Genomic DNA, 12,470 nt, shown 5'->3' with positions numbered 1-12,470 from the left:
TGTTGGCCAGGCTGGTCTGGAACTCCTGATCTCAAGTGATCTGCCCACCTCAGCCTCCCAAAGGGCTAGGATTATAGGCGTTAGCCACCGTGCCTTGCCTTACCTTTATTTTTTGTAGACACAGGATCTTTGCTATATTGCCCAGGCCAGTCTTGAACTCCTGGACTTAAGCAATCCTCTAACGTCAGTCTTCCAAGTGCTGGGATTACAGGTGTGAGCCACCACGCCTGGTCTCCACTTTTGTTTTTTCTTTGCAACAGGGTCTTGCTCTGTCACCCAGGCTGGAATGCAGTGGTGCAGTCTTGGCCAGCTGCATCCTCTGCCTCCCTGGCTCAAGCCTCCAGAGTAGCTGAGACTACAGGTGTGTGCCACCATGCCCAGCTAATTTTTTTCTTGTCTTTTTTTTTTTTTTTTTTTTGAGACGAGGTCTTGCTCTGTCGCCCAGGCTAGAGTGCAGAGTGGTACGATTTCGGCTCCCTGAAACATCCACCTCCAAGTTTCAAGTGATTCTCCTGCCTCAGTCTCCCAATTAGCTGAGATTACAGGTATTTGCCACCATGCCCAGCTAATTTTTACTATTTTTAGTAGAGACGGGGTTTCACCATGTTGGTCAAGCTGGTCTTGAACTCCTGACCTCAAATGATCCTCCCGCCTCAGCCTGCCAAAGTGCTGGGATTACAAGTGTGAGCCACTGCACCCGACCTAATTTTTGTATTTTTTGTGGAGATGGGGTTTTACCATGTTGCCCAGGCTGATCTCCATTGCCTGGGCTGAAGCAATCCGCCTGCCTCAGCCTCCCACAGTGCTGGGATTACAGGTATAAGCCACCGTGCCCGGCCCCAACCTTCACTTTTAAAATAAGTGATTGACATTAGAATAGAGTGTGTTAAAGGTATTGAGTAAGTAATGCTATGTTGTAAGTAGCTGGTATATTTTAAGCAAGTAGTTGAATTAATAGTGAGACAGTGTGAGGACACCTAAGTGTCTCTGTCACTCACAGGCCCTGGAAGGTGCTTTGACCTGTGGATATCACTGAGAGGCTGGAAGCCACTGCCTTTTCCTGCAGGAGGAGAGGCAGGTGCCGCGGGATGGGTTGTGTTTGCAAAAGTAATGACTGTAGCTGACGTAAGAATTATAGCCTCTCACGAGAGGATAGCTTTTACTTTAAAGTTTTTCTCATAAAACACTGATTATAGAAGATAAGCAAAAAAAAAAAAAAAAAAGAAAATGAAAACTGCGCGTAAGCCCAGCACCCAGGAAAAGATGTTGTTTTCATATTATTTCATCATACCTACACCTTCTCATGTAAATGTTTTTAAAGGTTTAAATCTGACTGGTTTTGGGAGGCGGAGGCAGGTGGATCATGAGGTCAGGAGATCAAGACCATCCTGGCTAACACAGTGAAGCCCCGTCTCAACTAAAAATACAAAAAATTAGCTGGGTGTGGCAGCGGGCGCCTGTGGTCCCAGCTACTGGGGAGGCTGAGGCAGGAGAATGGCATGAACCCGGGAGGTGGAGCTTGCAGTGAGCTGAGATCATACCACTGCACTCCAGCCTGGGCGACAGAGCCAGACTCCGTCTCAAAAAAAAAAAAAATCTGAGTGGTACCTAACACTTATTAAAGGCCATGAGCAGTTTTACAGAGCTCAACATCTTGCTTTTTTTTTTTTTTTTTTTTTTGCAGTGCTGTCTGCTTCTTTTAAGAAATAAAAAGTTTTCCTCCTACCTCCGCACCTCCTCCTCAGAATTCTCTCCAGAAGCCTTGTTCCCATGGGGAATGCATCTCTGACCTGTCCGCAAGGCTGTTTTCTCTCCCTGAATTTCTCACATTCACTCCCTTGCTTGTCTTGACCCCTCCAGGGCCCCCAACTCCCACACATCTGTCCCTGGGGGCCTCCTTCCCAGGGAGCCCCGAGGCTGCCAAGGGGTCCTGTCACTGGGTGGCAGTGGGTGGCGTGCTGAGCACGAGGTCTTCTCCCTGCAGATCCCGATGGCCAGCGCTACGGTGGCATCGCTTCTGCCCAGGACGAGGAGCCCCTGGCCTGCCCGGACGAGTTCGATGACTTCGTTACCTACGAGGCAAGTGGTTTTCACCCAGGAGCTTGGGGACGTCTGGCATCCACCTCTTCCTTTATGCCCTGCGGCTTGTGCCTCCTGCTCCCTGGCGGTCTTCTGTAGAAGCTGGCGTGAGGCCTCCTGCCCTGTGTGCACTGTGGGGCTGTGTGGCTGTGATGGGAGGCCCACGGTTGTCTGTCCCACATGTCCTCTCAGCCTGGGCAGGAGTCCTCCCCCAGGGCCTGTCAGCCAGCAGAGGCGGGGTGGGCAGTGACATCACGACCAGCCACTGCCAGGCTCCAGGCACAGGCGGAGCAGAGGGCTTGGGAGGATTCCTTTTGTCAACTTGCAAATTATTTTCTGTGTTTGGGGATGCCGAACTAATGCCTGCCCCTGCTTGGCTGTCCTCCACCCTGCTCCCAGATGCAGCCAGGGTTGTCACAGTGACATGGTGTCTCCTGTCACTGTGGGTCCCTTGTTCTCAACGTAGCTGGGGAGAGGGTCTTCGAGCATAGCCGTGGTGGACAGAGTGTAACCATGTCCGCCGGTCTGGAGGGTGGGATTCCAGGAGAGCCATGAGGCTGCCGCAGAAAATGTATGAAGTTGAACCTGAGCCCTTGGGAACCGCAGGGAAGGTGGAGGTGGCAGCCGCCAGTCCTGGTCAGCCTGCTGCCGAGCAAGGGCACCAGAACGGCTGAGCTGCCGGCCAGTGGGGCCCGGGCTTCTCAGGTCAGTCCTCTGTGCCCTGACTTCTCGAAAGCTGAGGCTTGCACAGGGTAGTTTTTGAGTCGCTTCTGGATGCCACTGTACAGTGGGAGCCATGGGATTGTACTCCGTTCCCTGCTCCAAGAAGCTGTCCCAGGGCTTAGTCACCCTCAGGTGGCAGCTTCACTTCTGCCCACGCAGACCCCAGGGGTGGTCCTCCCTTAGAGCGGAGTCCCAGTTATCAGCTGGGCTGCAGCTTCTGGGGCCAGGGCGCCCACCGTGGGTCCCACGTTTGGCTGTGCCTTTCTGCACGTGAGACAGCGGTGAGGTGCTGGCTGAGAGGGCATGTGGTGGGAGTTGGGCCCTCTTGCATGGCTGCCGTGTGCGGAACATGCTGGGAGACCCCAAGTCTGCAGATGGCGGCTCCTGTGCCTCGAGAAGGACACGGCTTCCTCACGAGGAGACTCCCGAGGCCCTGCAGGGTAACCCGGAGCCCTTGGTCTGCAGCGTCCGGGGAACTGTGTTCTGGGCGTTCATGTGCCTGGGCGCTCTTCCGCACTTGTGTCTGTCTTTTTGTCCCCCTCTCATGTTTGTTAGGGCATTGTTGATTTTTTATGTCCTATGCATGGTGCAGTGGCTGAAGAGTGGCCTCTCAAAAGATACGTCCACCCAGAAGCTGTGGGTGTGACCTTATTTGGAGAAAGGGTCTTTGTGGATGTAGTTCATTAAGGATCTCAAGATGACGTCATGCTGGTTTGGGCCCTAAGTCTAGTAACAGGTGTCCCTGGAAGACGGGGAGACACACAGGGAGAAGGCAATAGGAAGACGGGGCAGAGACTAACCAGAGCCAGGGAACTCCCAGGGCTCCCAGAAGCCAGCAGAGGCAAGGATGCGTCCTCTCCAGGAGCCAGCCCTGCTCACACCTTGGCCTTGGACTTCCAGCCTCCAGAACTGAGAAAGGATAAACTGGTGTTTCTTCAAGCCCCGTGGTCTGTGTTCATTTGTTATGGCAGCCCTGGGCATTACTCGAGGCACTGAAGGCACCAGTGCATTTTATCCTTAAAGGCCTGTGTGGTCTGAAGGGCGTGGCCAAGCCTCACGCTGGTCACTTCAGAAGGGTGGGAACCTGACATGTCAGAGTGAATCTTCTCGTATTTTTAGATCCTGATTTCTTTTTTGGAGTGGAAGGGTAGGGTCTAGCCCCATAGGGTCGGTGGTCGGTGGCTTTTCTAAAACAGCTCGTGCCCTCAGTCTCTTGCCTCGGCACCTGGGTGGCTTGCCGCCCACAGGAGGAAAGTTTTTTTACTTAAAAAAAATGAATATTCTTCATGTTTTAGAGCAATTTTAGGTTTACAGAAAATGGAACATAGTGTAGAGCATTCTGGGACCAAACACTGATACATTATTATTTGTTTTGTTTTGTTTGAGACAATCTGTTCTATGACCCGGGCTGAAGTGTCATGGTACAATCTTGATCTTGGCTCACTGCAACCTCAGCCTCCTGTGCTCAAGCGTTCCTTCTTTCTCAGCCTCTCCAGTGGCTGGGACCACACCCAGTAACCACCACGCCTGGCTGATTTTTTGTATTTTTTTTTGTAGAGATGGGGTTTCATCATGTTGCCTAGACTGGTCTCAAACTCCTGAGTTCAAGCGATCCACCCGCCTTGGCCTCCTAAAGTGCTGGGATTACAGGCGTGAGGCACTGCACCCGGCCTGATACATCATTATTAACCGAAGTCCATAGTTAAGGGTTCACTCTTGGTGGTGTATATTCCGTGTTTTGACAAATGTAGAATGACAGGTCCAGCATTATAGTGTCACAGAGTCGTTTCAGTGCCAGCTCATCCCCTACACCAGCCCCCACAACCACCGATCCTCAGTGTCTCCACAGCTCTGCCTTTTCCAGAACGTCACGGAGCTAGAACCATCTGGCATGCGGCCTTTTCAGATGGGCTTCTTCCCCTTCGACAGTGTGCAGTTACGGTTCTTCCATGTCTTGCTTGCTTTTTAAGGGTGGGATATAATTTTCCACAAAGTGGAATTCGATACTGTGAAACTTATGGAAAGACTGCTCTTTTAAAAAACAGCTTAGGCTGGGCGCGGTGGCTCAAGCCTGTCATCTCAGCACTTTGGGAGGCCGAGACGGGCGGATCACGAGGTCAGGAGATTGAGACCATCCTGGCTAACATGGTGAAACCCCGTCTGTACTAAAAATACAAAAATCTAGCCGGGCGCGGTGGCGGGCGCCTGTAATCCCAGCTACTCGGGAGGCTGAGGCAGGAGAATGGCGTAAACCCGGGAGGAGGAGCTTGCAGTGAGCTGAGATCCGGCCACTGCAGTCCAGCCCGGGCGACAGAGCAAGACTCCATCTCAAAAAAAAAAAAGAAAAAAAAAAAAAACAGCTTGTACATCACATCATCTTTAAAAAAAAAGTCTAATAAAGATATGAGTGGGGAGTGTGTGTGTTCTATTCAGATACCCTATTCAGGGACCCTCCACTGGTGATCTTCAGGCAAATAAACCTTTTATTGATTGATATTCTGAATGGTTCCAGTCAGACCCATTTCTTTTTACTGGGAACTCGTACTGTGGTAGTTGGCTGAAGTGTGCAGTTAGTCATGGCCAAGCTGGTGGGTCTGCGGCTCGCAGTGTTTTCCCAAGGATCCTTTCGGCAGGCAGCTTGTAATGGAAAGTTGCTGCTGTGGTGTCTGAGTAAGCGGGGAGAGTGGAAGGGGATGGACTGTGGTGCTGCTGAGTTCCTGGGCATGGTGATGTCTGAGGATCTGAGCAGGTGGAGCCCAGGGGGTGGTGCTGTTTGTCAGGGTTTCTGGAAGAGCGAAGGGAAAGTGAGGGAGTGTAAGGCACATCTCCCAGAACCGTCGGGCTGTGCTCTCTCCCGTCCTCCCTCCTTCTCCCACTACCAGCGGTGTCTGGAGCAAAGAGCTGCCTTAGTGAAATGATGGGGAAATGTGTCTTTTGTATAAACCATTATCAGCTTAGGAAGCCAAAAACAAAAGCCACTCTGTTTTGAGCCCTGACTAAGTGTTTGTTAAACCAGCAAGGACACTTCCTGAACTTTGCCTCCCGCTCCCTGGGCAGCACCAGCAGGAGGTTTATTAGAGTGTGTCTGGGAGCAGGTTAAACTTTCTCCTAGGTGGTGGTGTGCCTCCTGGTGAGCACACAGGCTTTGCAGAAACCCCAGCATGACAAGCAAGTAGGAAGGTGACGTTGTTTGAGAAAAGCCAGTGACCTGGTTGGGACGGAGACACGATGGGGAGCCCATCTCCAACAGCATGCCCTTCCTGGAAGCTGTGTACAGAGCCAGGCCCAGCCTGTGAGGCCACCCAGGCCAGCATCTGAGGGTAAGAGGAGGCAGTAGTGTGCACTGTGCCCAGTATTCCTATTTCTGTGGTGGAGACAGGCTCAGGGAAGAAGGAACTGTGATGGGGACAGTGTTGGCCCCACTCGAGTTACTGATGGCTCTGAAAGGGCTTTTTCTCTGCCCGCTGGTGATTTGGGTGGAGGACTTGTTAACTAGTGAATGTAACGTTTAGACATAGCGACGTTTTCTGACATGCACTTTGATTTTCAACTGAGTTCATCTTAACTGGTAATTTGTAAAAATGTTAAAAAGTTGGTAGCATAGACTCGATGGCTTCTGGGCAAGGCCAGGTCCTGGCTGGCTGGCAAATAAAATAAACTGCCGGGGCCGGTGTGAGCTGTGACTGCGTTTTATCCAGGAGGCTGGGAGTGAGCAGGCACCGTGCTCTGAGGTACGTTTTTGTCTCTGGAAAGGCAGGTGATGGCTGCCCTGGAAAACTCCATGCAGGGAGGCCTTGAACCACAGAAAGCAACCCGCAGGCCTCCATCTGGGAGTGAGCAGGTGGGCGGCTCCTGTGCGCTGAGCTCTCCGGAACCCCCAGGGCATCCAGCCAGCCAGGGGCTCTGAATGTCAACAGTGATGGCGTGGAAGTGGACGTCCACAACCCCAGAGCAAATAAAGGGGTGGGTGCGGTGACCAGAGTCGCTGAGGAGTGGCCCTGTTCGTCTCGGTGGGATCTACAGTGCACGGAGCCACTCTGCAATGGCAGGGAGGCCCGGCTTACTTTATTTTTTGTTTTTATTTTTTAAATTCTTTTTTGAGATGGAGTCTCACTCTGTCACCCAGGCTGGAATGCAGTGGTACGATCTTGGCTCACTGCAACCGCTACCTCCCAGGTTCAGGCGATTCCCATGCCTCAGCCTCCTGAGTAGCTGGGATTACAGGGGCCCGCCACCACACCCAGCTAATTCTTGTATTTTTAGTAGAAACGAGGTTTCACCAGGTTGGCCAGGCTGGTCTCAAACTGCTGACCTCAGGTGATCCACCCACCTTGGCCTCCCAAAGTGTTGAGATTACAGATGTGAGCCACTGTGTCCGGCCCTCAGGCTTACTTTAGAAATGAGGAGGTAAAGGTGGGCCCAGAACAGAGTGTGTGAGTCCTAGGTTTGGCAGGGAATCTGAGTTTGTGTAGCATCTGCCTCGTTATTCCTGTGTCCGTGGAGAATTATTTCCATTCCAAACCATCCTTTCTAAGCTCTAAGGAAGTACAGGCAACTCTAAGGAGGCACTGGCTTTTCCTGCAGGGGCACCATCCTCAGCTACAGGTCTAACAGGAACTCGGTGAAATAAGTAGGCCCCACTGCCCGACCTCCCTCCCTTCCTAGGAGGACAGACGCTCTGCTCAGGGATCCATGAGCTGTTTGAGAGAAAGTGTGGGTTTGTTCTTAGAAACGTCAAGCTTCCTGTTGGGGACTCAGGGTCCATATTGTCTAGGGAAGGGCATCGGGCATCCGTCAGAAGTACCAGTCCATTGACTTTTTAAAAGCTGATCCAAGGTCAGGTGCGGTGGCTCATGCCTGTAATCCCAGCACTTTGGGAGGCTGAGGCAAGAGAATTGCTTGAACCTGGGAGGCGGAGTTTGCAGTGAGCTGAGATTGCGCCACTGCACTCCAGCCTGGGTGACAGAGCAAGACTCTGTCTCAAAAAAAAAAAAAGAAAGAAAGAAATTTTAAGCTGCGCATGGTGGCTCATGCTTGTAATTCCAGCACTTTGGAAGGCCAAGGTGGGCAGATCACGAAGTCAGGAGTTCAAGACCAGGCTGACCAACATGGTGAAACCCTGTCTCTACTAATAATACAAAAATTAGCCGGGTGTGGTGACTCCTGCCTGTAATCCCAGCTACTCAGGAGGCTGAGACAGAATCGCTTGAACCTGGGAGGTGGAGGTTGCAGTGAGCCGAAATCGCGCCACTGCACTGCACTCCAGCCTGGGCAACAGAGCAAGACTCCGTCTCAAAAAAAAAAAAAAAAAAAATTAGGTGTTGTGGCAGGCGCCTGTAATCCCTGCTACTTGGGAGGCTGAGGCAGGAGAATCACTTGGACCTGGGAGGCAGAGGTTGCAGTGAGCCGGGATCATGCCACTGCACTCCAGCCTCGGCGACAAGAGCAAGACTCTATCAAAAAAAAAAGAAAAAAGAAAAAAGAAATTTTAGGCTACGTACTGAACCACTGAACCTGATGTTGTAATGACCACACTTTTCAGAGTCGATGGCGGGTCTTCCTGGTGCCCCTGGGGTGAGTCTTTGTCACTGACAGCTCTGGGGCAGTGTGGCCCCTGTGAGTGTACAGTCCTGTTGGGGTAGCTGGCAGCTGCCCTCAAACCATCTCGGACCTGTGCGCTGGGCTTCGCATCCCGCCCTGTCATGCCTTCCCCACAGGCCCAGCCTCTGACAGACATCCTGGGCCTGCCTGCTTTTCTGGCCACTCCCGCCTTTTCCTGCCTGGCGTCCTGCAGGCCCAGCACAGGCCAGCCCTGTCCTGAGTGGACCCTGGGCCCTGCCTTCCTGCAGGAGCGGGAGCTGCCTGGGGACGGTGAGTAACATGAGAGCTGGAGTCTCTTACAGTGCTCTCCTGGTTCTGGATTTTACAGGGGATGCTTTTGAGGAATGACTTAGTTTTTATGAATTATTTCCTTAGATTCTAGGGGAGATTGGGTTTTCCCCTGGAAGTATTAAGTCCCATAATTCGACACGTGGAGTAAGTACACTCCACAGCACTCCCTGTTCCCTCATGGCTTTGGAAGCAGCTGGCAGGGATTTTCCACCCACCAGTGACACTTGCACCAGTGACATTTGCACCCTGTTTCTGTGCTTTGAAAAGCACCTTCCTGGGTTGTCTTTCTTGGTGCCATGAGGTGGCCACCTTGTGAGACGAGAATTTTTAATCCCCGTTTGCGGCAGGGCTCCAAGTGGTTGAGTCACGCGTCTGAGGTCACATGGCTTTTAATAAAGGGGCCAAAGATGGAACTGGGGCCTCCTGCAAGCATGCCAGGCTCTTGGCAGCTCGGCCTAGCCCTTCGTGTCTCTTCAGTGAGGCTCAGGTGGGTGCAGCCTGGGGTGGGACCCTCTAGTAGCCCCTGCAGGTCTCAGCACACTTTGTCTACTTTTTTTTTTTTTTTTTGAGTTGGAGTCTTGCTCTGTTGCTAGGCTGGGGTGCAGTGGCATGATCTTGGCTCACTGAAACCTCTGCCTCACGGGTTCAAACGATTCTCCTGTCTCAGCCTCCTGAGTAGCTGGGACTACAGGCGTGCACCGCCACACCCAGCTAGTTTTTGTATTTTCAGTAGAGACGGTTTTACCATATTGGCCAGTCTGGTCTCGAACTCCTGACCTTGTGATCCACCTGCTTTGGCCTCCCAAAGTGCTGGGATTATAGGCATTAACCACCGCACCCAGCCACTTTGTCTGCTTCTTACGATACTAGAACCAGAGTGCAAAGGGCATCTTTTTTTGCTGGGACTGCAGCTGTTCTGAGATCTTGTTTATTTGCAAATTGTTAACCTCAGAGTCTTCTGAGCATGAAATGTTGGCCACTTTTCCTAACCAGCAATTTCATTTTCATTAAGGTTGAAATTATAAATTGAAAATGTTGGCTGGGCACGGTGGCGCACGCCTGTTATCCCAGCACTTTGGGAGGCTGAGGTGGGCAGATCTCTTGAGGCCAGGAGTTCAAGACCAGCCTGGGCAACATAGCAAAACCTCGTTTCTACAAAAAATACAAAAATTAGCTGGGCACAGTGGTGCATGCCTGTAATCCCAGCTACTTTGGTGGCTGAGACACAAGAATCACTGGAACCTGGGAGGCAAAGGTTGCAGTGAGCTGAGATGGTGCCACTGCATTCCAGCCTGGGTGACAAAGTGAGACCCTATCTCAAAAAACAAAAACAATTAGAAAAAGAAAAAAAATAAAATGTTCTGTTTCATAGTTCTTTAGTTTTATGTTCGTTTGTACAATCCACAAATATTTACTATCTACCTATGCCTGGTCCTATGTTAGGTGCTAGATACTTAAGAGTAAAAACAAGTTGGGTGTGGTGGCTTATGCCTGTAACCCCAGCACTTTGGGAGGCTAAGGGAGGCAGATCACTTGAGCTCAGGAGTTTGGGACTAGCCTGAGCAACATGGCAAAACCCCATCTCTACAAAAAATACAAAAATTAGCCGGGTGTGGTGGCTCGTACCTATAGTCCCAGCTACTCAGGAGGCTGAGGCAGGAGGATTGCTTGAGCCCAGGAGTTTGAAGCTGCCATGAGCCGAGATTGCACTACTGCACTCCAGCCTGGGTGTCAGAGTGAGACTCTATCTCAGAAAACCAAAAACCAAGAAACACAGTAGTAAAAACAATTGGTTGCGATGGCTCGTGCTTGTCATCTGAGCAGCGTGGAGGATCACTTGAGGTGGGGAGTGGGAAACCAGCCTGGGCAACAGAGTGAGACCCTGATTCAAAATTAAACAAATAAACAAACAACTGAGCCAGGTGTGGTAGCACCGGTAGTTCCCAGCTACAGCTAGATCTTGTCTATTTTATTAAAGTAAAAAGAAAAAAAATTACTCTGCCAGCCTCAGTAGCTCACACCTGTAGTCCTAGCACTTTGAGAGGCCAAGGCTGGTGGATCACTTGAGCACAGGAGTTCAAGACCAGCCTGGAAAACATGGCAAAACTCCATCTCGACAAAATTTCAAAAAATTAGGCATGATGGCTTGTGCCTGTGGTCTCAGCCACTCAGGAGGCTGAGGTGGGAGGATAGATTGAGCCCAGGAGATCAAGGCTGCAGTAAGCTGAGGTTACACTGTTGCACTCCAGCCTGGGCCTCACAGAGAGACACTGTCTCAAACAACAATAAAAATTATTCAGAGTGCCTTGTTTTCTGCTCTCAGACATGTACCTATTTTTCATTTAAAAAAATGTTGGCGGGGCACGGTGGCTCAAGCCTATAATCCCAGCACTTTGGGAGGCCGAGACGGGCGGATCACGAGGTCAGGAGATCGAGACCATCCTGGCCAACACGGTGAAACCCCGTCTCTACTAAAAAAATACAAAAAAAAAAAAAAAAAAAAACTAGCCAGGTGAGGTGGTGGGCTCCTGTAGTCCCAGCTACTTGGGAGGCTGAGGCAGGAGAATGGCGTAAACCCGGGAGGCGGAGCTTGCAGTGAGCTGAGATCCGGCCACTGCACTCCAGCCTGGGCAACAGAGCGAGACTCCGTCTCAAAAAAAAAAAAAAAAAAAATGTTGAATTCAGCTGGGCACGGTGGCTCACGCCTGTAATCCCAGCACTTTGGGAGGCCGAGGCAGGTGGATCACCTGAGGTCAGGAGTTCCAGACTAGCCTGGCCAACATGGTGAAACCCTATCTCTACTAAAAACCCAAAAATTAGCCAGGCGTGGTGGTGCACACCTGCAATCCCAGCTACTCAGGAGCCTGAGGCAGGAGAATTTTTTCAACCTGGGAGGTGTAGGTTGGAGTGAGTGGAGATTGCACCACTGCACTCCAGACTGGGCAATAAGAGTGAAACTCCATCTCAAAAAAAAAAAAAATGATTTGTGTTTTACTCATTTTATTTTCATTTTTGAAATAGAGGCTCACTCTATCACCCAGGCTGGAGCTTAATGGCACGATCTCGGCTCACTGCAACCTCTGCCTCCTAGGTTCAAGCCGTTCTACTTCAGCCTCCTGAGTAGCTGGGATTACAGGCATGTGCCACCACACTTGGCTAATTACATTTTGTTTGTTTGTTTGTTTATTTTTGAGACAGAGTCTTGCTCTGTCACCCAGGCTAGAGTACAGTGACACAATCTCAGTTCACTGCAACCTCTACCTCCTGGGTTCAAGCGATTCTCCTGCCTCAGCCTCATGAGTAGCTGGGACTGCAGGCGCTTGCCACCACGCCTGGCTAGGTTTTGTATTTTTAGTAGAGATGGGGTTTCACCGTTTTGGCCAGACTGGTCTTGAACTCCTGACCTTGTGATCCGTCTGCCTTAGCCTCCCAAAGTGCTGAGATTACAGGCGTGAGCCATCATGCCCGCCTATATTTATTTATTTTAATTTAATTTAATTTTTTTTTTTTTGGAGACAGAGTTTTGCTCTTGTTGCCCAGGCTCGAGTGCAGTGGCGTGATCTCAGCTCACCACAACATCCACCTCCCTGGTTCAAGCAATGCTGGTTCAAGCAAATACTCAGCCTCCTGAGTAGCTGGGATTACAGGTGTTCACACCATGCCCAGCTAATTTTGTATTTTTAGTAGAGACGGGGTTTCTCCATGTTGGTCAGGCTGGTCTCGAACTCCTGACCTCAGTTGATCCTTCTGCCTCAGCCTCCCAAAGTGCTGGGATT

General features: G+C 51.0%; 1 protein-coding gene across 3 annotated transcripts in view; it reads left to right on the top strand.

The window, feature by feature from the left end:
- Positions 1-12,470, top strand: part of RAB11FIP3 (RAB11 family interacting protein 3) — a 94,873-nt gene that overhangs the window by 44,234 nt on the left and 38,169 nt on the right. For 2 of the 3 annotated variants that reach the window (XM_010381832.2, XM_030924947.1), the window contains exon 3: positions 1,985-2,079. In XM_010381832.2, coding sequence (XP_010380134.2) covers positions 1,985-2,079 — 95 coding nt within the window. Of the gene's footprint in view, positions 1-1,984; positions 2,080-5,780; positions 6,123-12,470 lie in introns of those variants that run through there. The other variant, XM_010381835.2, reaches the window with a different exon arrangement.

This window comes from Rhinopithecus roxellana, chromosome 20 (assembly GCF_007565055.1).
Source record: "Rhinopithecus roxellana isolate Shanxi Qingling chromosome 20, ASM756505v1, whole genome shotgun sequence".
Lineage (NCBI taxonomy): Eukaryota > Metazoa > Chordata > Mammalia > Primates > Cercopithecidae > Rhinopithecus > Rhinopithecus roxellana.
The sequence above is the reverse complement of the archived record's forward strand: the minus strand, read 5'-3'. Positions and strand labels throughout refer to the sequence as shown.